Genomic DNA, 27,238 nt, shown 5'->3' with positions numbered 1-27,238 from the left:
AGGGGGATAGTCAGAAAAGCCTGTGGTATTTTAAAGATTAATCACCTACCCCAAGGGGTTTTGAGGCACCCACCTGCATTTTTGGATTTGGATCTAAGTCAAAGGGGAGGGACAAGACCATGACAGCTTTTTTTGCTAATTAACTACTCAGTGGATACTTCAAATACCAAATAGAACAGAAGGCCCCCAGTTCAGACCAGCCCCTACCGTCCTCTGCGAGGCACTGACATCTTAAGGTGATTTTCTAGAGATTGTGGAACCTTGGAGCAATGCCTGTGTGTATCTTTAGAAGGAAGCATCCCAGAATATGCCAGTTCCTTATAGGGTATCTTAATAGTTAGCACCTCTGACTGGACTTGTGAATTTTTTTTTCGTATTTATTCTTTTCCTGCCTGGGATTGGGGAAGATTAGAAAAGCACATTTTGCTCTATTGGTAAGATTTCTGTGAAGAATCCATGAGTTGTAATTGAAACATTAAAACTTTTCATCTTTAATGACTTTGTAATTCTTTGAATCTGAAATGCAAATAAAGACAGATGTGAGGAGGATTTTTTTTATAAAAACAGTAGCAATAAATTGGGACAATTTTAAGTTTCAAAAAAAGTCTGGTACGTCCCTGTGACGGCTTGTTATAATACAGTTACTAAAGCAGTTAAATGATGTGGAGGGGAAAAGAGAGATACTAAACTATGATAAGCCTGATTCTAATTCTATAACTATATAATACTTAGTATTAACAGGGCTCGTGTCTCTTAGGGATAGGATTATAGGTGATTTTTGTTTTCTTCCTACCTTCCTGCATTTTTTATACTTTTTTTGTATATGACTTCCATAATCAAAAAAGTTGAAAAAAAAAAAAACCTGCATGGCTCTGACCTTCTTGAGTTTCAGTGCCACATCCTGTCCCCTATAAGCTCCACATGGATAGGTGGCAGACCTGCCTTCCTCACCATTGTGTCCTTAAGGACAGCGCCAGGCGCAAAGTCAAAGCTCAGCAAATAGTTGTTGAACAAAACATTCCCATTTCCCTCTTTCTCTTTCCTTTTTCTTTCCAGGTGATGTGCTCTATGAACTCCTTCAGCATATTCTGAAGCAGAGAAAACCTCGGATTCTTTTCTCACCGTTCTTCCACCCCGGAAACTCCATACACACACAGCCGGAAGTCATCCTGCACCAGAACCACGAAGAAGGTACCCAGGAGGCTTCTCTCTCCTTGCCTGAGATGTAGCCAAATCCCAGAGGTTCCACTATTCCTTTGATAAGTCATTCTTATTCATGTGATTCATTTTTCATTCAACAAACATTTGTTGGGTGCTATGTTTGAGACCCCGAGGGAAATGCTGAGATGAATAAGATCTAACCTAGGGTCTCTGCAACTCACAGTCTTGGGGAGGAGATGGGATAGATACACATGTGAGTAACAAAGACTAACTATAACAGGCGCCGTGCAGAGACAGTGGAAGGGGAGGTTATAGCCAGCTGCGGGCAGCAGGGCTCAGCTTCACGAAGGAGGTGCCTCTGCAGGATTCCTTGAAGGTCTGATAAATAGGAGTGAAGTGCAGCACATTCCAGGAGGACCCAGGGTGGAGTGAGTCCTGGGGATAGAGAGCACTCAGATGACTTGAACTGTAGAGCTTATCTTTCTTTCCCCCGACCTTTGATTATGAAAAATTTCGAACAGACCCCAAGTAGAGAGAATAAACTGACTAAAGCCCTGTGAGCCATCCCCCTACTTCAACAGTGGTCCACATTTTGCTGTCGCAAAACTAGTCCAAGGAGGTAAGATTAGAATCAGGCGTGGAGGACTTTGATTTCTGGGCTATGGAGGAAAATAGTGAGAAGTCATTGAAGATTTTTGAGCAAAGGGTAACATAAACTGGAGGAAGAAAACAAATCCAAACCCTGTGAACTCTGAAGGGGACCAGAGGTCTCGTCTACATACACCAGAGGTGGTGTCTTGCAGTATGATCACTGAGAGTGCTTAGTTCAGGTGGGCCAGGTGCTGTTCTGCTCTGGCAAGTTACGGTGGTCCTAATCAAATCGCTGGTAGAAAACAGAACCAAGACCAGAAACGAACTGTGGCCCCGGACATAGTTCTGCAGCAGGTGTGTGGATATAGAAATAGGGTATAAAAAATTGTACTTTGCTCCCTGTTCTACTGAGCTGTGATGCACCGTTCTACAGGGAGCATCTCATCCACAGCTTTCTGTCCAGATTGGGGATGCAAAGTAATTCTTTAAAACCTGTCCTTCAGACCAGATTATGAGGAGCCTAAAACCCTGGGTTCTTTTTTCAGGGGCATTTCCTGAAACCGATTGAGCATCCCCCAGAGCAGGACTATTTTTGTTTTGTTGTTGGCAAATTAAAAAATGAGAAGTTATGTGTTTCCTTAATTAACACTTCACAAAACAGAGCCTGACTCCGGGCGACCGAGTGGCATCTCTTCCCTGTGCCAAGCGTTTCACAGCGGGTCCTCTCGCCTCCGTGATGGAGAATAAACGAGCTCCCTGCCTGTGCCTCTCATCCTGTCTTCCTCTAGCTTTACCTCTTTTGCGTTTAGCAGCTGCCCCCCGACCCCAATTTGGTTTCTCTGTTCTTTTACTCTTCCTGCCCTGTGCATTTCCGGGCTGCGTAATAGCCAACAGCGACTCCAGAGAAGAGGAGGTGGGTTTACAGAAGCTTTAGGATTACAGCAGGAATTAGATTGTCTAGCCTGCCTCTTCAAATACAAAAGCTGTGTGATGGGCTGCTTTGTTTTGTTTTGTTTTGTTTCTCTTTCTCTCGCTTTTTCTCATTATTTAAAAAAAAAAAAATCCCATTTGGAATTTCTGTTCTCCCTTTTATTCTCACCTGTGATTGGAGGCTGATGGTCTCACCTCATGACACTCCTTCTTTCTCTCCCCTAGTCCTGATTTGACTCCTGAGCAGGTGTGTTTATTGTTGTCCTCACGGGCAGGAGGGACTCAGCAGAGCACGCTGGCCACTCTCAGAGCCCCTCTCCCACCGAGGAAATACGCATGCGCCACTGCAAACGCCCTACTGAGCTGTGCTCTCAAGCGCTGTGTCGTGGGCAGTGGTGAGCTCAGTAGGTAAAAGGATGGAGCTAATGAGGCCAAGGTCAAGGGCTGCATCGCCCTGTGGACCAGGTAGCTCTGCTTCAGATCTGCTCTTAAAAGTAGCGCATTCTCAGAGACGGTTCCTTCAAGCTGTCATCCTGGTGTGTGCCCAGCTCCTCTGCCCACTCTCACGTGAGCAGGCGGACACACAGAAAGGAGAGCAGGTCTTTGTCAGGTGGGATCACGTGAGGAGAGCTGTACTGCGCACGGAGGTGATATGAAGAGGCTGCCGGCCCCCAGACCTCCAGATATATGGGTGCCTTTGGTGTACGAGGTCCCCACACCCAACCACCTTTCCCTTCTCCTCCATCAAAAAGAAAATGTATCCAGCTTAACATGAATTGTCTCTAGGATCAATACAAAATGGTAACATATTAATATGGGCATTTGTTAACATACAGAAAGATCTGATCCTGGAAAAAAAAAAAAGTTTGTGAAGTGAAATCATAAGCACCCATTACGACATCCCCAGTGGTTTATGTTACGTAATTGGGGATACAGCACAATGTAAAAGGATGTTGCTATTGACTTGGCACAGAGCTCAGAATGGAGGGAGAACAGGCCATCCCAGAGAGGGCCGGCTCAGCCGCTCAGCGGGCTGGCACTGCGAGGTGTGCAGAGTGACGTGCAAACACAAAGCTTCATTCAGCCCCCCCGTGACTTCACCTCATCACTGCCACCGACGTGACCAATTCAGACGTTCATAACTTCACAATGGGAATTTATATCACAGGACAAACGTATCTTGTTTAATCCAGCAACAGTTCCCCACAAATATCCCCTGTGCGTATAGTACATTGAAATCTCGTCCTCTGTACTAGCAGCCATGTGGCAGTGCCAGAAGCTTGGAGGTCGGTGTTAGCGCAGAGGCTCCCTTCCACGCTCTGATGGGAGAGAAGGGTGATCATACTAATTCAAACCCTTTATTTTTATTTATTTATGTATGTATTTATTTATGGTCACGTTGGGTCTTCGTTGCGGCACACTCTAGTGGCGAGCAGGGGCCACTCTTCATTGTGGTGCACAAGCTTCTCGGTGCAGTGGCTTCTCCTGTTGCAGAGCTCAGGCTCTAGGCACGGGCTTTAGTAGTTGCAGCACAAGGGCTCAGTAGCTGTGGCACACAGGCTTAGTTGCTCTGAGGCATGTGGGATCTTCCCAGAGCAGAGATCAAACTCATGTCCCTTGCACTGGCAGGCAGATTCTTAACCACTGCGCCACCAGGGAAGTCCCTTAAACCCTTCATTTTGTAAACATTTGTTATCTCTGTGATGTACACTGTTCTAAAAGTATGTCATGCCTTGGGTGAAGCCATACTCAGATTACCACCTAGGTCTAGGAGAACCAGCATTTCTGCTCTTCCCTTACTTAGTTATGGGAGGGAAAGGTAATATTATATAATTAAGTTAACCTTATAACATGTCATCCACAGCCAGACACTTATGCGAGTGAAATGGGACTCTAATAAGTAAGCTAGGACAACAGGCCTAAACCAGGACCATCGCTGACAAACTGGGACACGTGATCAGCTTAGATAAAAAGTTTTAAAGAATGGGATCTAGACATCAGGAAGCCAGGTGCTAATCCTGTCTTCTGCCAGTAGTCATAAGGGCTCTGTGTCTCATTTCTCTGGCCCTTAGTCACCCCAGTTATAAGACAGGAAATTCGGCCAGATGGCCTCAGGTCTTAGAGCTCTCGGATCCTAAGGACTGAGTCTCCCTCGGTGGTATGAAGATGAATAAGACATATTCTCTACCTTCAGGGTCGTGGGCAACTAAAATCCAGAAAAGCATAGTAGCCGTCCTGTGTAGTGATGCTCAGAAAGGTTGAACATCTATTCTTGTTTCTCTCACCTTATCAAGAACTGCTGATAACATCACCCCTCTTAGTAGTCAGACCAAGAGTAGCATCATTCACTTGTTTCACAGTGAAAATCTCATTTTAAATAGATTCCTTTTTTTTGATTGCTGGTGACCCATTTTATCTGCATGAATTAGTTAGGTATAAGGTAGACAGCTATGTAGGAAGGAGACTGTTTCTTTCACCAAAACCAGGAGGCAAAACATCTTTAGGAATTTCAGACCAGCAAATGGTTATAAAATAAATTTATTTTGTCACACGCAGTCGTGATATCAACTTCTTTTGATCCTTTGGGTTCCAAAATCAGTGACGTTGGGCTCCCCGGTGGAATATTTAAGAAGAAAAGCTTTGTTCCAAAGTATATATTCGATTGCCACTGGTCTTTTAGTGTGAGACCTACTTGAATGAGTGATTCCTGAAAAGCTCATTGAGCGATGAAAATATGCTTCTGGTGCGGGCTGTTCTCTGAATAGGGTCAGCTCTGCAGAGTTACCCGTCAGACTGGATGTGCACAAGTCTTCAGGGAGGAGAAACAGGATCTGTGTTGCTTAAATGTTCTTATCCCATCACCTCTTTGAGGGACCCTCCTATAATTTCAACCCTTCCGTCCCACCCTCTCCCATGCCTCCATCTAAGAGACTGGGAGGTGATTTTTTTTTTTTTTTGGCCATGCTGCATGGCTTGTAGGATCTTAGCTCCCCCATCAGGGATCAGACCTGGGCCCTGGCAGTGAAAGTGCTGAGTCCTAACCACTGGAACGCCAGGGAATTGGGAGGCGATTTTTAAGCACTTGAATTTGAAGCTGTTCGCCCATGCTGTGCTGTGCTTGTTACTGCAGCAGTAGACGCGATTCTACGGTGAACGTTCAGCTCTGGGGCAGCTCTCTATCACCAGGTAGATATGGACATTGGAAGTGGGGATGAGAGATCTCAGGTATCCAAATACTGTTGTTCTCCGTTCTCCTTACAACTAGCCCGTGGTCATGGCCCAGAAAGTGGAGAAAAATCATTTCTTCATGGAGGGTGGGGAGGGTGGCCTGTATGCTGGGATGGCCCGCAGAAATTTTATTTATATGATTGCTTTACTGAGGGAAATGTTACCCCTTCTCCCTCCCCCCGCCCACCAAATCCAAGTGCCCAAAGACTGCTTTGGAGGAAGGAAATCTTATATAATTTGTTTTACATAAGAATTTAGAGAGAATGTGTTAAATTAACAAAGATCACAGTATACTGATTAAGAGAATAATTAGCTAAGGAAGAAGAGTAAAGACAGAGGCTCATACGTCACCGAATTGGGGAAGCACCTCCATCCAGATCCAAGCAGTGCTGGCAAGTCCCGCGTGACAGCAGTCTGGAGCCCCAGTTGGGAAGGGTCCCGGGCAGTGCATCCACTCCATGGGTGAGACTTCAGGTTGGAGTTCTGGGGGCTCCTGCTTATAATTCCAGGCTGCAAATTGGTAGCACCTGTTTGCGTGTAAAAATGCAGCTCTGGATTTCCTTTAACAATGTTGTTGGTTTCATCATGTGAGTCACAAGATTCTCCAGACCCCGGGGGACTGGCCAGGTCCCCAGGGCTCAAGAAATTCCAAGACCCGCTCCCTTTCTTACCGTAAGCGCTGTTTGACTTGCTGGCAGCAGTTGTTAGGTGTGTGAGCAAGTGCACAGTCCAGGCAAGGTCACAGGTCAGTCAGAGGCCTGTTTCTGTCTCTGAGGCCTGAACAAGACTACTCTAGTAGTTTCCCCAACATTTGGCCCTTATGCTGAAGAGCATAAGAATAAGGCAATATAACATGAGTGGTTTTTCGAATACGAACAATTCCAAATAGTAGTGATTGGGAGCAATACAAGCAAAGACATAAGCCGTGGGTTAAATAATGTGAAGGACAATTTTCGAGCCTTGGGGGATTGAGTAAAGAAAAAGTCCCACCAAGAACGAGAGGTATGCTTTTGTACATTAATTCCCACATCCGTTAATTTGTTAGCTGCAATAATAGTAACAATAGAGTGTTCTTACATAATTTTAACGAGATAATTAAAGGAGATGAGGTATGTGAATCTACTTTATAATGACAAAATAATAGGTGACATTTATTGGGTCCTTCTTGTGTGCCAGGCTCCGTTCTAAGCTTTTACATGTTTATATCATTTAATCTTCACAACCTCCCCGTAAGGAAGGCAATATTATTTCCACTTTATAGATGAGGAAATGGAGGCTAAGAGCAGTAAAGTAGCCTGCCTCCAAATCACATAACTACGAAGCAAAGCTAAGACTTAACCCCAGGTCCACTTGGTTCCAATGCCTGTGTTCATTGCACTGCAGCATGAATGAGCCAACCGAAATAACGTTTTTATTAATTTTGTGTGTTTAAAAGCACCCTGAAAATAGGGCAGATGATTCAATGGTGAGTAGAAGAATCATGGAGACTAGGATGCCAAGACAGGTCCAATATACTGTATGTTGTACTGGGGTCCAATGTACTGGCAGGTCCCAGCTATTATTATAATGTTTCTGCTTCATAGTACAGATCTTCCCAAACTAGGATGGGGATATATAGCCCAATAAACCCATCGTAAATTGAAAATATATTTCATACCCCTAATCGACTGCATAGCATAGCTTAGCCTAGCCTACCTTAAACGTGCTCAGAACATTAGCCTGCAGCTGGGCAAAATCATCTAATGCAAAGCCTATTTTATAATAAAGTGTTGAGTATCTCATGTAATTTAGTGAATACTGTACTGCAAGTGAAAAACAGAATGGTTGTCTGGATACAGGATGGTACAGTTGTTCACCCTTGAGGTCGAGTGGCTGACTGGGAGCTGTACTCACCGCCCAGCATCGCGAGGAGTATCGTCCTGCGTGTCGCCAGTCCCAGGGAGAGATCAAAATTCAAAATTTGAAGTATCATTTCTACCTAATGTGTTTCACCCCCCTCCCCCTTGTAAAGTCAAAAAATCGCTAAGTTGAACCATCATAAGTTGGGGACCATCTGTACTTGAAACTGTCAAATGTAAACCAAAAAAAGTCAGAGATAACTTTTGAGACGCCAGTGTATGTCTTCAGTGAATGATATTAAAAACTCATATGAAATCGAACAGAATTAACCCCTTTGGATCATTGACTGTCAGGCACTGGTCTCTGAGAGCAGAAGCGCTGGCCCTCGTCCCCCAGGACCAGCCCCTCGTGCGGTGGCTCCTTGAGAGCCGGCCCCCAGGACAGCTGCTGAGCAGGCTCCGGGGTAGATGAGGCTTTCAGCTGCTCAGGCCACATCCTATTACTAGTTGTTGTAAAAACCACCCCGATTTTCTAGTCTTGCTGGAATCGTGTCCATGACTGAAGTGTCAAGGAGCCATTGGCCTGGGTTTGACGTCTTTGTTACGTGTGTTAACCGTGTAACCATGTAGCACGTGGTAGAGCCAGATAGTGTGATGGTGCGTGTGCGGATCAGGACCACCTGGGTTCGAATCCCAGCTTGGGCTCCCCAGTTCACCAGCTGTGTGGCTTGAGGCAAGTTCCTTAGCTTCCTTGTGCCTCTGTTTTCATCTGTAAAAGAAGGAAAAGAGCGGTACCTATTGAATATGATAGGTGTAAGAAAGGGTCAAGTTCATATGGGAAATGCCCTCAGAGCAGCGTCTGTCACGTAGCAAGCGCTTGATAAATGCTATTCATTATTATTATTTGCCCTTTCTTACCACTATTTGGTTGGGGCTTTTTCTTCTTTAAACTTAAAAAAAGTTGAATTGTGATAAAATACACATAACATTTAACATCTTAACCATTTGTAGGTGTACAATTCAGTAGCGTTAGGTATATTCACATCTTTGTGCAATGGTCGTTTTTTCCCTTACCTCCAATTCTGATTTTTTTTAATTATTTTTTTATTGAAGTGTAGTTGATATACCATGTTGTGTTAGTTTCAGGTGTTCTGCAAAGTGATTCAGCTTTATAAATAAATATACATATATATATTCTTTTCAACATTCTTTTTCTTTTATAGGTTATTACAAAATATTGAATATAGTTCCCCCTGCTATTCCAGTTCCGATTTTCTTAACCACTCCCGTTATTGCAACGGCATGTACTCTGTGCCAACACCAGATTTCTGCATCCAGACATAGGAAAGGCCTGCTGGCCACGCACGCCATTATCCTAGAACTTCTTCACGGGTGATCGGGCACCCTCTGTAGCATTATTTCTATGGGAGAATACATTTAAAGTGGCAACCTTAATTCAGGACACATCCTGAAAATAAGCAGTGCCTATACTTTGTGTACCTGGTACGTGATAGGTCTCCATGACCCTTTGGAACCTTTCTATTAACCTGGCCGTAAGAACTCTAAGATTAAACTTATTGTGGCCCTTTCGCCCGTGTGACTCTTGAATCTGGCAGAGGTAACGAGGCCCCACCAGAACGTCCTGCTGTCCCCAGCGTCAGAGTGTCGGAGCCTCCGAGAGCCAGTTGACACCCTCCCCCTCCCCGCCCCCCCCACGTTGGCCTCATTCCCCTCTTCCTTACTCTCCTCTCCTCTCCTCTCCAGGGCCTCTACTTCCTGTTTTGCCTCCTGTATGTCCTGGTCCAGGGCAGCATGACCTTTCATCCTCTGACCTGGTCCCCGATGCAGCATTAGATTGTGATGGGACCGCATGGAGGCCCTGGGCGGCACGCAGAGCTGCTTTTCATCTGTCTGGATCAGGACCCGTGCACCTTCCCTGCCTCCAGGGGTGTGGAGGCTGCCCTTCACCCAGGGGCTGGCTTGCTCTATGGAGCTAAAAGTTTTAGGGGCAAGAGATCCTCAATATGTATGAATAATTCTCCCAAGGTAACCAAGTCTTCAAGAGACTTCCTCTCACCCCTCAGGAAATGCCACCTGATTCCTTTGAGATAAGGGGGCTGCGGGCGCCTGGGTTCACCTCCAGCGAAGGAAGCCCTCCGCTCTTTCCCCTCCCGCATTCCAGCCTTACCCTTGTGCTGCCCTGGCCCACTCCCTATAAATGAGTCACAGGGTTTACCTCCAAAAGGTGAATTGGCTCACCTGCAGCCTGATCCCTTCGTTTCTTTCTTTCTTTCTTTTTTAAAATTTTTATTTATTTATTTATTTTGGCTGCATTGGGTCTTCGTTGCTTCAAGCGGGCTTTCTCTAGTTGCAGCGAGCAGGGGCTACTCTCTGTTGTGGTGCGAGGGCTTCTCATTGCGGTGGCTTCTCTTGTTGCAGAGCACGGGGTCTAGGCATGCAGGCTTCAGTAGTTGTGGCGCATGGGCTTAGTTGCTTCTCGGCATGTGGGGTCTTCCCGGACCAGGGCTAGAACCCCATGTCCCCTGCATTGGCAGGCGGATTCTTAACCACTGTGCCACCAGAGAAGTCCCGGGATCCCTTGATTTCTGCATTCACTTCTTTTGTGGGGCTTTCTTGAGACTGAGGGAGACTCCTCTACACCACCTGGGAAAAGCAAAGCCAGTGTCCAGCCAGAAGCACACAGCCTCCTCTACGGCTGGTGTAGACTTGCTCACACTGCACTGAACCACCGGCAGAGGTGGCCTGTTGGAGGCTGTCCTGCCCACAGTGATGAAGATGAAGCCTCAGAGTCCTGCAGGCTACCTGTTTTGTTTCCTTGAGCCCCTTTCACCCATTGTTTATAAAATTCTAGATGCTTCCATAGGATTTATTGTTTATGACCTCAGACTTCTGTGAATCCTACATTCCAAGCTAGGGCAGTTTTCTTCTCAGGCCCTACAAGGGAATTCAGCACCAACCGAATGTGACAAGGGAGTTGAGTGAGGTGGAAACACTGAGATGGCAGGGAAAGGGTGGGTGGAAAGTCTTGATTGACAATCTCGGCTGAACCTCTTGGGGAGGTGGTAGTAGAGGTGGTTTCTAGGGCTGCCACAGACCGGGCGGCTTAAACAACAGAAATGTATTGTCTCACAGTTCTGGAGGCTGGAAGTGCAAGATCAAGGTCTGGGCAGGGTGGGTTCCTTCTGAGGCTGCAAGGGAAAATCTGTGCTGTGTCTCTCTCCCAGCTTCTGGTGGTTTGCTGGCAATCTTTGGAGATCCTTGGCTTTTAGATTTTGCATGGCTTACCCCTGTGTGCCTTGATGCTTAATTCAGCACCTGTAGCCTTTTGTTGTTTTGATATGTCTGCCTTCTCCAGTAGACTATGATGCCCTTGAGATCAAAGACCGTGTTTCTTTACTCTTTGCATATTCTGCTTCTGAGACACTACTTTGCATATGGTTGGCATCGCTGAAAGTTCTTTGCTTCAATTCATATTGTAAGGACTGTGTGGCAAAACACTCCCCTCCCATTGTGCAGCGTGTGCATGTCTGTGTGTCCAAGTTCCCATGTTCAGAAGGGCGCCAGTCATATCAGAAAAGGGGCCCACCCTGCTCCACTATGACCTTATCTTACCTAATTATATCTGCAATGATCCTTTTCCCAAGAAAGAACACATTCTGAAGTACTGGGGGTTGGGACTTCAGTATATGAATTTGGAGGCTGGGGGGCACATAAGTCAACTCCTAACAGGGGGAGTTGTATGAAATCTGAATATATATATGAAATCTATTTTGGATTCCATCTCAAGACCTAGAGCCTTTACTTTTTGTATAGATCTTTATATCATTCATGATTCCTACTAATATTTTACAAAATCATGCTGGGAAATGATGTTTTCGGGGGGGAAAATGTGGATCACAGTGTACTAAGGATGATGAGAGTTACCTGCTGGGCCTATTGAATTGGACCTCACTCTCTTATTATCATCATGGCCTTAGGGAAAGCATGATGGGGAAGTGTGATCCTGGTGTGTGCATCGTAAGCTTGATCTTAGCCTTTGCTCTGCCCTGGAAATTTCCTAGTCAGAAACCAAGACTTTGTAACCAAAGGCAGAGTCTTACTTTGTCTTTTAGGTCTACTAGTTATTCATTATATGACATGATTTAATGGGGTTGAATTTTGAGAATTTTAAGTAGAGAAACTTTTCTAATAAGTAAAAGGAAAGAGGATGAGAAAAGAAATCAGACTTTTTTGCGATCATCACATTGGAAGTCTTAATTTACTGGGGTCTGTTTGGTAGTGAGAAGGGATTATTTGTGTCTAAAAGAGGTCTACAAAGAGAAAGGTTTGGGATCAGAAAGTACTTTCAACCAGAATGAGGTCCCTACCAGTCCTGGGTACCTTCCCTGCCTCCACTCCTACTAAGCCCACACTGAGCAATTACATGTCGCTTTTCCTCTCCCTTCCTCGTACGTTTCCCTCCCGTATCAAGACCTTCAGACCAAGGGCAATGGGGATAATTTCTCAGTTTTCCAGCTGGGCAATTCACCAAGAACAAACCCAGACATCAAGGCCAGACCAAAAAAACATCTTCTTGTTTTAGACAGAGGACTCCTACATCTGGGGGATTTAATGCACCCACTGTCCGCTTAGTGCATTTCCTGTGTCCGGAGCTTCTCTGCCTGCCGGCTCTGGTCTCATAAGTTTCCATACCCTGCTGCCAACTTATAATAACAGAGGCAGCAGGGTAGCAACGTCAGAGCCCACTCCATACGTGGGCGCGTGCTTTGCAAACTGAAACAAAGCTTGGAAGGGCAGACCTTTCAGCCTTGACAGTGGTTGTGCCCAGACCACCAGGAGCCTGGAATTAAATACCCTCAGTTCCAGTTCTCTACCATTAATGTTATCAACTTCATCAAGTACTTCCTCTTTCTGTGGTGTCTGCAGAGAAATAAATAAATCAGGCCCATCCAAGTCCTGTTCCTGCCCAGATCCTGGGTCAAAAGTAAAATCGGAGTTGGATTATCCAGAGCACTGTCTCCCTCCTTCATTGTTCCCCAAATCTGGGCAGGAACAGAGAGTGAAATCTCTCCAGGACATTACATCAGTTCCTCTTTTACCCTTGGCACGAAAGTTCTTCCCCTCCTAGTCCTCCCAGACTTCCTAAGGCTCGCCCTGAGTGCACACCCATCCACTGAGCCTTGACGCCCAGGACATCAAAGAAAACCTGCAGGTAACCAGGCTACTGGCCAACGCCTGTGTCCGTTTTGAAATTTGTAAGACGGGAAATGGATTCAGGAAATAGGATTTCTCAGTACATGGTCTTCATCATCCTGAAGTATTTTTAAACCTTAATAAGCTTTTAAGGAAAGGGAGACATTCTGTAAATGGCATTTGGAAGAAAATGTATGAAACTTCAAAATGCGACTATCTTACGTACTGCTTACCGGGATCATATATTCTGTGACATATGAGAAGTGAACCATGGACAAAAGATAAATTCCTTGTTAATTATGGATGGCAGAATTGAGATCCGTATTAGCTAAACCTTGCTTCATCCCCCCAAAATTGTAGATCTTTTCTCTCGTACTAATAATTTCAGCCATTAATGTTAACCCCACAGGCCTTATCAGTATCCTGTAAGCATTTATTTGCATTGAGGTTAAAGTGAGGAAGACTTGTCATCCCAACCTGTATCCTTACAAGGTTGATTAGGCACTTTAATTCTGTTTATAAACTCATAATCACAGAGCCATCACATCACCTGAAAACTAATAGTTCCTCAGTATCATCATATGATATTTTATTACTGTTTACATTTTCCAACTATCTCGTAAATGGTTCTTTTTTGTTTTTTAATATTTTTTTGGCTGCATTGGGTCTTCGTTGCTATACGGGGGCTTTCTCTAGTTGTGGTGAGTGGGGGCTACTCTTCACTGCAGTGCGTGGGCTCCTCATTGCAGTGGCTTCTCTTGTTGCAGAGCACAGGCTCCAGGCGCACAGGCTTCAGTAGTTACAGCACATGGGCTCAGTAGTTGTGGCATATGGGCTTAGTTGCTCCTCAGCATGTGGGATCTTCCCAGACCAGGGATCAAACCCATGTCCCCTGCATTGGCAGGCGGATTCTTAACCACTGTGCCACCAGGGAAGTCCCCTCATAAGTGTTTTTACAGTTTGTTTGAATCATAATCCAAGCAAGGGTCTGTCTCTGCTTTGCAAATGGTTGATGTGTCCCTTCAGTCTCCTTCAGTCTATAGGTCTCCATTCATATCTTTCTCAAGCACATGCTTCCACACTTCCTAGGTATTTAAAAAAGAAGTTAGCCATAATTAGTATCACTGTTCCCTTGTATGTGGTGTAACTTTTTTTTCCCTTCTGGTTGCTCTCGAGATTTTCTCTTTATTTTCGGTTTTCAGCAGTTTGACCATGTGCCTGGGTGTAGCTTTTATTGTATTTATCCTGCTTGGAATTTGCTGAGCTTCTTCCATTTTTAAGTTTGTATACTGTTGTTGTTGTTAACAAATTTGAGGACAATTTGGCCATTATTTCTTCAGGTTTTTTTCTCCCATTCTTTGTTTTCTCTGGTTTGACAATGTTACTGTGACTGTGCAGGAAAATCATCTTATTTTCTTAGATGAGCACACAGGTATTTAGGGCGGGATATCACAATCTCTAATTTGCTTTAAAATAATTCAGTTTTTTAAATTGTCTGTTGAGGGTGGCAGGGGGTGAAATAAAAACCCTCCTCCTTTAAAAAAAAAGTTTTCACCTTCTCGAACTCCAATTACATTTCCTTTAGACCATTTAATATTGTTCCACAGGTCACTGAAGATCTGTTTCTTTGTTTTTAATTTTTATTGATCTGTTTTCAAGTTTACTAACCCTTTCTTCTGTCATCTCCAATCTGCTGTTAAGTCTATCCAGTCCAGTATTTCAAGTACTGTATTTTTCAGTTCAAAAACCTTTTTTGATAGTTTCCATTTCTCTTCTGTCTCCATCTGTTATCACTCATTATGACCATCATTTTCTGTGAGTGCTTGAACTTATTTATAATAGCTACTTGAAATTTCTTTTTTGCTCATTCCAACACCTAGATTATCTCTGAGTCGACTTCTGTTGACTGCCATCCCTCTTGAATAGGGATCTCTTCACATGTCTAGGAAATCTTTTTTGGATGCTGAATATTATAGATAACATATTGTAGAGACTGTGTTATATTCCTCTGAACAGTGTTGGTTTTCCTGCTAGCAGGCAGTTAAATAACTTGCCAGTCACTTTGAATTTGTGGAGGTTTGGTTGGTCTTATATTTGGTTAGGGAAGATCTGTTTCAGTTTTGCCTTTAACCTTGTCCTAGAGCATAGTCCTTACTCCCAAGGTGTGGCCATTCTGGGATAATAAACAGCCTGAGGTATTTTCAGAGCCTTGATAGAACTCCAGCTCTGAACTCTGTCTCCAGTACTGTGGCCAGCAGCTGAGATTTCTGCTCATATCTTTGAACCATATGGCTGTTGCCTTTCACTGAGCTCCTTGGAGTTTCCCCTGCACATTGCTGTTCAGAAGCACATGTTGAGGATTTGAGGCAATTTTATGTGCCAATTAGTGGCTACTCTCTTTGTGGCTCCCTCCTTTATGGAACTCATTTTCTTTTTTTTTTTTTTTTCTTTTTTTTTTTTTGCCCTTCTGGCAGCTTCATACTCTACTCTCCCTGACATCTCAAGCAACTTTCTGTTCCTTTTCTAGCTGCCTCACGCTACGTGGACTGGGAAGGCCCTTCTAAGTGAAAGCTGTATAAATTTGGGTCCCACTCTGGGCAGTTCCTTTCTTGCAAGAATAAAATCCCCGTCAGTTTTCTCCAGTACCCTCAATAACTTTTTTTTTTTTAATATTTTATTTATTTATTTGGTTGCGTCTTAGTTGTGGCATGTGGGATGTAGTTCCCTGATCAGGGATTGAACCCAGGCCCCCTGCATTGGGAGCTTGGAGTCTCAACTGCTGCACCACCAGGGAAGTCCCCCTCAATAACTTTTATAAATATATTTTATCCAGATTCTATCATTTCTATAGGGAGAAAAGTTAGTCTGATACAAGCCACTGTGCCATTGTTGACACTGGAATCCCCTTCTCCTTTATGAGAAAGATGGTAGCAAACCATAAATACTTCACCTTGCTTTGCCCATCTAACCATAGAGCCTGGAGACCAGTCCTTAGCAAACTATTACTGAGTTATTCCTCATTCCATTTTATAGCTGCATAGTCCTCCATCATTTAGAGATATACTGTCATGTGTTAAACCAGTCTTCTGTTGATAGCTGTTCCAGTGATTAAGTACTTTTAAATTCATGGCAGCGTGTTATACAGTGGTTACAAAATAAGCCCTTGGCCTTCGGGCAGGTGATCTTTTAATGATCACGACAGTATTTCTTTTGTTCACTGCCTCATGATTTGTGAGATCTAGTGGAGTCCCCATTTGCCTGTTAACCCTATGGAAAACTTTAAGAAACCACCACCTTTGTCTCTGTGCACTAACCCTGTCAGATTCCCAGATCCCATTATGTGTTCTTCATGTAGGTGTTGTTGAAATGGATAAAGGAGGCATCTTTGACTTGCTTTACTTAGAACCATGGACAAGTCTTTGACTAGAACAGGGACCTGCAAGGATGCACATCCTTTTGGTGAGATGGCTCTGGGAACAGATGTGGCCAGAGAAACCACATTAAGATGAGTATGGAGCCCTGGAGAAAGCTCCATTTTTGTAGGCAGATTTCTGTTCTTTCAACCCTCAGCAGGACTCCTAAAGCCACGTATGTGCTGGTCCCTCCCTCAACCCAGCCCCTGGGGCTACTTCTGCTGCTGAGCTCGGTACACGTCTCATGTTGTCCTTGCTCAGATGTCTCCAGCTTGAAAGTTCAGGTGGGATGAGGTGGAGGTATTTATTGTCAGGAATCCATCCCTCCGTCTTCTTACTTAACGCTGTGTATCTGACCATCTGTAGGGACTGTGCACGCAGAAACAAAATGATCCTCAGTGTTCTCTCAAGTACAGGAGTGTCCTTCTGTAAGTTAGACCCACAGTGACTGTTCAGAGCAGGTTTTGGTGTGACTCCCCCCCCCCCCCCCCCCGTCCCAGTTTCTACGTAGCAAAGAGGCAGACATTCTAATGGGTACATAGGGTTCTAGAATCTGGCTGGAGTCTAACTGGCTTGGGTGACCTTGGGTAACTTGCTTAACTTCTTTATGCCTCCATTTTTACTGTCTTGTCAAATGGGAGTAATGGTAGTTAGTATCTTCTGCTTAGGTGGGTTGTAAATTTTAAATAGTATAATCCAGTACATAGGATGTATAGTAATTGCTTTATCCTCACCATTATCCTTAATACCGACAACTCCTGGAGGTGGAGAATATGAAAACTGGGCTATGAACATGTCAGTCAGTGAAAGCACCTAGAGAAAAACCCTTAAGGGCCCTGAAAGCCACACAACGTGAAGAGTCAAGTAACAAAAAGATAAAGAATGAATGTGTGGCTTCCTCGTGTTTATAAGCCACTAGTAGGTGATTAATGGAATGTCTGTAGACATTCTTTGCTTGCTCAGCGGCAGGAAAAGAATTTCAAGTATGTGCACTTTAATTTTTTTTTAAGTGGTGAAAAAGACCCTGCATCCCGGGAAGAAAGGTACACCCTGCACCACCTTTAGGACCGCGGCGAGGTCCCTCTCCTGACCACCCATCGGGGTCTCTGATTGTCCTTCCCTCTGCTCCACAGATAACTGTGTCCAGAGGACCCCGAGGCCGTCCGTGGAGAATGTACACCACAACCCTCCCACCATTGAACTGTTGCACCGTTCCAGGTCACCTATCACGACGAACCACCGGCCTTCTCCCGACCCCGAGCAGCGGCCCCTCCGGTCCCCCCTGGACAACATGATCCGCCGCCTCTCCCCGGCCGAGAGGGCCCAGGGGCCGAGGCTCCACCAGGAGAACAACCACCAGGAGTCCTACCCCCTGTCAGTGTCTCCCATGGAGAATAATCACTGCCCGCCGTCCTCTGAGCCCCACCAGAAGCCCTCCAGCCCCCGGCAGGAGAGCACGCGGGTGATCCAGCTGATGCCCAGTCCCATCATGCACCCTCTGATCCTGAACCCCCGGCACTCCGTGGATTTCAAGCAGTCCCGGCTCTCCGAGGACGGGCTGCACCGGGAAGGGAAACCCATCAACCTCTCCCATCGGGAAGACCTGGCGTACATGAACCACATCATGGTCTCCGTCTCCCCGCCCGAGGAGCACGCCATGCCCATCGGGAGGATAGCAGGTAAGTGAGTGCTGCCCTCGCCGCGCCCTGGCCCCTTGCTCTCCTTGGAGCCTCACACCATCCCAATTAGGTGCCCTCCGGGGCTCTGGGAGGCCAAGTGGAGGCTTCTGCCTGCAGGAGGCGAGATCCCTAATGGGCTAGTTAATGAGCCGCTGGGCTGGAGGAGTTAATGAGCCTCAGCAATGTTAAGAAACAAACGTCCTCCGTTCAGCTTACAAGGAGAGTCACATCAGAGTCGTGGCGGAGCAAAAACATTTAAAATCAGAGGTTTATGAGCATGTTAATGGCCCTGTCCTGAAGTTTCCAGCAGCTAATTAATAAGCAGGAGCAGCATAAAGAACCTTTGTCTCAGATTCAAGCCTGTAATTCCATCCTCTGGGCAGTAACTCCACGGAGCCTTCACCTTGGGAGGGGGTAGGAGAGAAAAGCAGGGTTAGGTGTTGGAGGCAGGTGTTGCTGGGTCATTTGGACAGAGGAAACCACTCCCGAATTCTTTTCCTTTTATGATGACAAGCCCAAATTTGCTTCCTTAGGACGAGAAACCAGTGGAAACCAGTGGAAACCAGTGGGGGGGAAAATCACATTGTATTTGTGCTGGTCTGCCCATAATTTACATGAAGTCATTCTCCAGAAGCTTGTAATCCTCTAACCTTTTGGCAAAGCTAGCTCTTTTCCCAGAGCTTCTCTCCATTCACAAGACATTTTTTGAGCACCTACTGTGCACAGATATAAACGCATTAGGATGTAGGGGACATGGAGCTGGTTTAATACAATTATTTCCTCAAGGGATTTAAAATTTACTGGGAGAGACAGATGTGAAAACCGCTAAGCTATAAGGCAGAAGGAAATAAGCTCTCTCTGCCCCATTCAGTCAATGCACAAGCATTTATTGAGTGCTTACTGTATGCTAGGATAATTCAGTGCTGTGGAGGTAATGCAGAGAGAAGGAACATTTTGACTGGAGGAACTGAGGAAGGGCAGTAGCTCGATGCTGAAGGTGATTAAGGGCCCAGTAATGGAGGGAGACATGGAGATAGGAGAGAGGTCAGCACTGTTCAGGGGAAGGTGAGGTGTGCCCCTTCCTCCTCGAGCTGATGGCCCAGGACTGATGTCCAGCTAAAGCTCAGGATGGAGCAGTGCTCAGGGCACTGTGATGACACGGGTCCTCAGGCTACTTTAACTTCCTCTACCTTGACTCCGTGTCCCTTTTTTATTGAAGTCATTTGCTTCTAAATTTTTCTCTGGCCCCAAGGGCACCTCCAGTGTCGCCTCAATTTTATCATTATAAATAATTTACATCAGGAATGTTGAATCAAGAAAATCAAATGGCCAAGAACTATGGCGTATGTGTTTCAAAAAAACTGTGAAAAAATGAAATGATCTAGGCTTGGAATGCGATTCAAAAGCATCGCACAGGATTGGGAGTGAGGAATGTGGGGGGTGTACAGAAAATAAGGTTAGTCATGAGCTGATGGGTGTATGGCTGGGTGTTGGGTACACAAGGGTTTCTATTATTGTTCTTTCTACCTTTACATAAAGTTTTTTTAATAATGGAGAAAAGAAACTATGAAAACAAAGAATAGGGGATAAAGTAGCAAAGAGCTTATTATTAGGCAAAGCATGTGAATTTCACCAGCTCATTGGAGAAAGAGGATGGGGTCAGTATTCTTGTGAATAATATAAATGACCTGTCTTGGGCTTGCCAGGCTTTCCTTCTTATGTGTATATGCCCTGCTTGTCTTGTTTGTTGCATGGTCTGTACAGGAGTTCTAGACATCCTGTGGATATTTCCACTTGTTTATAATCCTCAGGACAGCTCTTCGAGGTAGCTTATCGTTGCTATGTTCATTTTATATGAAAGGGTCATTTACAGGGGAAACCTCAGAGGAAACTGAGCGCCAGAGAAGCAGAGGTCGCATAGGAGCTGGGGGTGGGGCTACAGGACAGAGCTTGCTGTCGCATTGGCTACTGTCTCTGGGCTGCCCTTACCACTCCTGCCTTCCTCATCACCATCTGCTGGTCCACTTCCTCTGTGACACTGTCCTCGCCACAGATTTCTTAGGAATCCAAGATAAGCCCCCTGTATCAAGTTAAATTGTTTAGGCTTAGAACTGTTTTTCCCTTGTTTAGTAGATCTGTAAATTTTTTAACATGGGTTTCAAAAATTGTGCTACTCTCTTGGTATATTCAGAAGTTTTATAATCTCCATATGTCTGTAGTCACTAATTTAACCAAATCCAGGATTAGCTAATGTAACTGAAAGGCACTGTTTTTCTCAAGGGTGAAACTAGAGGGAAGTCTGTGATCTAACATTTCGTCTTGATCCTGTGACCCTCTGAGCAGAGCTCCTCACAATTCCAGGCTTCTTTGTTTCTCATTTGTGGTATCCCTGTCTCTCCACTCCTACCCTTTTGGTGTTTCTTTGGACTAAGAATTCCTCATAGAACTGACTCATTTATTGGAGTTCAAATTCATTGTGTGATCCGATGTAAAGCTCATTACTGAACAGCCACAGATGTCCTTCAGAGCTCTATAAAGCAGCTTTTAGACGGGAAAACTTAGTTCCTTATGCTGTTCAAATGAGCCCAGAGGGCACAGAAGGTGCTGCTGGGTGTCACGCTGACGAATACTATAGCTGGAGGATATGGAAAAGAACACTACTTTTTATAAACTTATTAATTTTTGGCTGCATTGGGTCTTCATTGCTGCATGCAGGCTTTCTCTAGTTGCGGGGAGCAGCGGCTACTCTTCACTGTGCTGCGCGGGCTTCTCAGTGCGGTGGCTTCTCTTGTTGCGGAGAGTGGGCCCTAGGCTCGCGGGCTTCAGTAGTTGTAGCATGGGGGCTCAATAGTTGTGGCACATGAGCTTAGTTGCTCCGTGGCATGTGGGATCTTCCTGGATGAGGGCTTGCACCTGTGTGCCCTGCATTGGCAGGTGGATTCTGAACAACTGTGCCGCCAGGGAAGTCCAAGAACACTACTTATGAATGTGGATCAAAAAGTAAACCATCCATTCAGATAGCATTTGCTCAGGTATTCCTGGGTGTACGCCTTTGGGCACCTTCTGATTTATAGCACTGCTCTGCATGCATGGGGGTGGGGCATTCGAGGAGCTGAAAGACACAATCTTTGTCACGAAAGAGCTGGGGACAGTTATCTGCAAGTGCAGCTCGTGGTGTCTTCCAAGAACTCCAAATAAGTGCTGTAGGACATTACAGCAGAGTTGTCAGCAAGGCTTCATGGAGAGGCTGCCTTTTAACTGGGCTTAGATGAATGCTTAGAATACAGACAGGTGGAGACTGGAGAAAAAGAGGCCGTTCCAGATGGAGAAATCGCCAAAACAAAGATAAAGGCCCAGGATATTTGTTCTATTTCAGACAGGAAAGTAAACTCAGGAATCCAGGTTCATTAAGAATCCATCATATCTCATCAGTTCTTTTTTTGTTTCACGTTTTAATCTCCCTGAAATTGGGATACATCATACAATTAAGAGACTCCCATGCAAAGTTATGATAGTTTACATAGGTATTTACCTGGTGGAAAAACTAAAATATTCAATAAAGGAAATCCAAGAGGTAGTTGATAGTTTAAATACAAACCACAAATTAGATCGACTGAAACAGAAACACGTAGCTTGTTTTGAAAGGTGTTGCTTATTTTTCAAAAAACAAGGACTGTTATTGACTTGAACAAGTTGGAATGGCTGGCATTTGTAGGAGAGAGTTTTAACATAGGACAGAGTGAGAGAAGATTCTTAGGTTCCATTTTTTTTAATTGAAGAGCCAGTGGTATGTGCAGCACTGAGTGAGTTGCTTCTTTCTGTGCTATTTTCTATTTATTATCCTCAGGAAAGAATTGCTTGGTGGCAGGGGGATAGGGGGGCATCTGTCACCTAACATTTTCTTAGCCCACAAATGTTTTACTGGCCTGTGTCTCACCAGCGTGTTTCATAGCCAAAGAGTGGTACTGGCAGTGAGCAAGGGTGATGCTTTGTTTTCAGTATATATTAAAAATCATTCTTAGAACTCAGCGATTTCAAAGGGTCTTTTACAGATGAAGAAGCTGAGCTGCATCCAGTGTTCTTTCCAACACACGTTTCCTTGGGACCCGGGACTGGAAATGCCAGCCTGTGGGTCAAATCAGCCGCCGCCTGTTTTCTTAAAGCAAGTTTTATTGGCAAATGGCCACAGCCATTCACTTAGTATTGTCTCTGGCTGCTTTGGCAGGGTTGAGGAATTATAGCAGAGATCGGACGGCCAGCAAAGCCTAAAATATTTACCGATTGGCCTTTTACAGGACGAGTCCGCTGCTCCCTGTTCTACAGAACTGTCTGCTTGTATATTCAGGATGCTTTGGAATCATAGGGTGTAACGGAGGATGCAGGGGGTAGAAAACACCGACCCTGCTCTCAAGGAATTACTCGCACCTCAGATAGTGAGGCATGCCTAAGACATGTGGAAGGAACAATGGCAAGTGATGTAAGGAAGGAGATAAGTTCTAGATGGCAGACTGATTGCTGAGCAGTTACAATAACATTGTTAACATACATAAAATACAGCTGAGGAAGAGGAAGTGTAGCTCTACATACTTAAACTATGTACATTCATTCATTCAAAAATTATCATGTATCTCTTTGTGCCCAGCATTTTGCTAGGTGATGGGGTGCAGCATCTCTAAATGCCAAATGCTGTGTCTTTGCTGGCATAAGGCAATAAAATGCCTCTTACTTCATGCTATCAGACAAACGAAGCTCCCTGCTTTTTTTGTTTGTTTTGGGGGAGGTTTTTGTGGCCACAGCAAGCGGGTGCTACTCTTCATTGCGGTACTCGGGCTTCTCATTGCAGTGGCTTCTGATGTTGCGGAGCATAGGCTCTAGGACACAGGCTCTAGAGCGCGGGCTCCGTAGTTGTGGCGCACGGGCTTAGTTGCTCCTCAGCATGTGGGATCTTCCCGGACCAGGGATCAAACCCGTGTCCCCTGTGTTGGTTTTAACTATATAGACAGCTCATTTTTAAAAGAAAAAGCTGAAGTCATTTTGGCTTTCTCTTAAAATTCTTCACTTCCATTAAAATCTGAATTACCAGACTTCCTGTCTGCTTGTCCCTTCCTTGGCCTTAATCCAGAAATCTGCTAAGAAAGCAAACGTCATGGGCAACCTGGTTTATCATCCATTCGTAGCCGTTCATCTACTGTACAAAAGTGGGGGCTTTAAGAGGTCTGTACAGATGTGGTTGTTCACAGTCCACGGACCATCCAAATGGAGAACGTTTCTCTTGTGTTTATCTCACAGCTTTTGATTGTTTCTCAGTTTTCTGTGCAAACATGAACTTCTTCATGGTCTGTGAGGATGTGATTGGGGAGTTGATGCTACGGAAGATAAGACAGAGACTCTGCTCTTCCCTTCCAGCCCTCTGATGATGCTTGGCCTGGCCATCTTTCAGATCCTCAAAGGGACTTATTGAAAAATAAGTATTCTCTCTCAAGGTTACATTTTTAACAGAAACAAAAGGATTCTCATCAAGGAGACATCAAGTCTCCTGTATGGCTTGTCACCTGTACTCTCTTGATTTGGTTTTATTGAGTGGGTGGGTTCTGTGTCCACAGAAATTCAATCCTGGGAGCCTCTAATCTGACACCAGATGAAGGCACCTAAGCCTGAGACTCCAGGGCCAGCAGCGGGGGGCTCGTCCTCAGGGCTCCCAGGGCCGGGGGAAGTCACGCTGCACCGGGCCCTCTTGTTTCCATTTCTGCTTCCTCCCCAGTGGTATCTGGTGGTGAGATTGTTTCCAATGAGGCACATGCACTTTTATTTTCTTTTACAAGTGAGCCTGGGGAGCAGCCCTGAAGGGAAAAAGACATCATAAAAGAGAAGCCTAAGTGGATTGTGTAAAGAAGGCAGTCCCATCCCTAGGCCTTTCCCATAAGGTGTGGCAGTGTGCCTATACATATGCACCTTTGCGCACACACATGTGTGTTTGGAAGAAAGGACAGGGTCATGGAATGTCTTCATAAGCCAAGGGGGCTCGGGGGTTTAGTACTGGCTGGAAGAGCTGTGTCCTCCTGCGTGATCTCAGGCAGATGAACCCTCTGCAGACTCTGAGCGCAAAACCCTCTATGGCTTCCGGCCCAGGGCTTCCATCCACAGCTGGTGGGAGGGCTCCTGGGGAAGCAGGGTAGGCCTTTGGGGAGGCTTGGACTCTGGAGTCAGCAGGATTAGAATCCAGCCCTTGTCTCTCAAACAGAGGTCTTCAGGTCCCTAAAGCTTGGTTTCCTTATCCATAATAATGAAAATACTAATACCCATTGTTGGGCACCTTTGAGCGCTAAAGAGACAACATGCAAATACTAGCACAAGCAGGTTAATTTCTAAGTGTTAGTGTCCTTCCTCTGCTCCATTTCTCTTTGCTCTACTCCAGGGCGGCAGAGAGGAGAGAGCAGTGGTTACGGCCAGCACCACAGCCCACTGGGGCGGGCGTGGGGCCTTGACTCAGAAGGCCTGTGTCTGGGTGTTTGTTCTAAGCGTTGTTGGCCTGCAAAGTGCACCCTTCAAGGAACCCTGATTTCCTTATTTCCTTGGAGATGAACTCCTTCACTCCCTCTCACCTCCCCTGAGGCTTTACCCACTGTCCGTGTTTGGAGGAGATGGAGGAGACAGGAACATCCCAAGTCATCCGACGTCTCACACTCTGGCTGAGTCACAGCACTTAATTTTCATTGTGAGCCCCTGAGAAATAAAAAAGAGAAGGAAAGTTTCAGGACAGCCTTTTTAAAAGATAAAACAGTGCCAGCACAGTAACTGGGTAGAAAATAATAGAAGGGGATTGAGGAGACTGGACATTCCAGCTTGTTTAAAGGCGTGCATTCCTGTAACAGCTTCCCTGTGTCCCAGCAGTCCCTGCGTGCAAACTCCCAGGCTGCCTCCACGCCGGAGGGAGGAGGGGTGTGTCTCACCGGGTTTCAGCTGGGGGCTTGAGCTCAGGGGCCTGATGGCAGATCTGTTTCCCGGCCTCACTCCACGCCTCCTGCATCCAAAGGTGAAAAAGTTTAGTGGTGTTTGCAGCTGCGGTCCCTCTGCCTCGATGAAGCCAGGAAGCACAGATCTGTATTCTCTGCCTCAGTTTCTCCCTTTCCCGGCTTGCTGCTGTGCACATACAGCTTCTGTTGTCCTAAGCCACAGCAGAGCACAAGCAATCATAAACACACCCATTGTAGACACACCTCTGCATATGAACACAGGGTTGACTGCACTAGATTTATCAGCTTTCTGCTTCTAGGTAGTGGCCAATCTAGAATTGAGGAGAAATAAATAAATAAACAAACAAGCTGCAGATAGCACCCCTACATGTTGTAAAAAAAAAAAAAAAAAAAAAAAAAACCCATGCTTCTATAAGCAGGATTTCTCAAGCTTGGTGCTCTTGATATTTTTTGGGCCAATGTTGAGGGGCAGGGGAAGGGTTTTTTGTTTTTTTTGTTTTTTTTGGTTTTTATTTATTTATTGGCTGTTTTGGGTCTTTGTTGCTGCACACGGGCTTTCTGTAGTTTCAGAGAGCTGGGGCTACTCTTCGTTGCGGTGCTCAGGCTTCTCATTGCAGTGGCTTCTCTTGTTGCAGAGCACAGGCTTTAGGCGCACAGGCTTCAGTAGTTATGGCTCGCAGGCTCTAGAGCACAGGCTCAGTATTTGTGGCTCATGGGCTTAGTTGCTCCATGGCATGTGGGATCTTCCCAGCCCAGGGATCAAACCCGTGTCCCCTGCATTGGCAGGTGGATTCTTAACCGCTGTGCTACCAGGGAAGCCCAATGTTTTGCGCATTATAAGATTTTTAGCAGCATCCCTGGCCTCTACCCACTAGATGCTAATAGCATCCTCCACCCCAGCTGTGACAACCAAAATCGTCTCCAAACATTATCAAATACCCACCCCTCCAGAAAGCAAAACTGCTCCTAGTTTTGAACCACTGTTATAAAGCAGAGAAGCAACTTTTTATTTTGTGTTACTTACCTGTTTTGTTGCTGAACCTGAAATAAATTTATTAGTTTTTCATAATATATTTAAAGCAGTGAAATTAGGGACGCTAGGCCTTTCCTTGTTGGTGATTATGTCCACAGAACTCCAGTTTACAGACCCTCATTTAAAATTCCATTTGGGCAGTTAAAACAACATAAAATTACTTTCTTAGATACTTTCCCGACATTTGAATTAACCACCATCATTAAACATTCCATTGTCAATAACTTGACTTGCCCACTCAGATTTTTTAAACATCAGTTTTGTCTAGCATGGTTTTTTGGCTTTTTTTTCTCTCATTAGAAACTATGTTGGTTATGTGTGAATTACCCATCTTTTTACAATCTCTGCTCAATAAGCTTGTACAATGAGTCTCTGGTAAGAGACGGGCGTGGGAGGGAAAATATTTCTCCCTAACCACAGGAAGGGATTTTTTTTTTTTTTTTTTTACTGTGCCTTTTAACTGTGGATATCCAGGGTACCTCACCCAGCAGGAAAGAGAGAGAACTCTCTTTCTGCAATTGGAAAATAACACTTCACTCCAGCTAAACCCTTTCATAAGCTTCCTCTCATGAAAGAGACAATCCAAATCATGGACATTTGTTTAAAATTCCCACATGCCTTGGAAGAAAAGGCCCTTTAAGAGAAATGCACCTAAAATTAGTCAAGACCTTGTGATATAAGATTATTTTTCACATGCATGTTCAAGTGTTTTTGTCATGGGATGAACTTTGTTTTTAGAGTTTGGTGCATTTTATTATATAATATTAAGCATTTTTATCAGTGATCAGAAAACACTATATCTGTGCAGACAGTGATGGATTTTGACAAAGCTTAAAAACTGCTGGTGGGCCATGGCAAAAGCCTCCAGAGGACCTAGGAACTAAAAAGGATCTCCCTTTTACAAAAATAACTCAGACGGCTTGAACTTTGATTGTAAAAGAAAAAAAGAAAAAAAAGAGTTGTGTGGTCAGGCAGTTATTTTTTCATCTGGCATAATTTTTAACTAAAGAAACAAAAGAATCAATAGTGTTATAAAAGCCACTTATACTCTGAGCTGGAAACAACTGCTTTATGCCACAAAATTCCTGTTGCTACCTCTGTTAGTGACTGAGTAATTCAATATGTCTTGAATGTCAACGTATTTTTATTACTCAGCTAAAGTTGGCTTTGCTGGATT

At 44.9% G+C, this 27,238-nt stretch overlaps 1 protein-coding gene across 6 annotated transcripts in view; it reads left to right on the top strand.

The window, feature by feature from the left end:
• ETV6 (ETS variant transcription factor 6) overlaps positions 1-27,238 on the top strand; it is a 238,572-nt gene that overhangs the window by 201,409 nt on the left and 9,925 nt on the right. For all 6 annotated transcript variants that reach the window (XM_057701540.1, XM_057701539.1, XM_057701541.1 and 3 more), the window contains 2 exons: positions 1,057-1,191; positions 17,509-18,054. In XM_057701540.1, coding sequence (XP_057557523.1) covers positions 1,057-1,191; positions 17,509-18,054 — 681 coding nt within the window. The remainder of the gene's footprint in view (positions 1-1,056; positions 1,192-17,508; positions 18,055-27,238) is intronic.

Source organism: Hippopotamus amphibius, chromosome 12 (genome assembly GCF_030028045.1).
Source record: "Hippopotamus amphibius kiboko isolate mHipAmp2 chromosome 12, mHipAmp2.hap2, whole genome shotgun sequence".
Taxonomy (NCBI): domain Eukaryota; kingdom Metazoa; phylum Chordata; class Mammalia; order Artiodactyla; family Hippopotamidae; genus Hippopotamus; species Hippopotamus amphibius.
The sequence above is the reverse complement of the archived record's forward strand: the minus strand, read 5'-3'. Positions and strand labels throughout refer to the sequence as shown.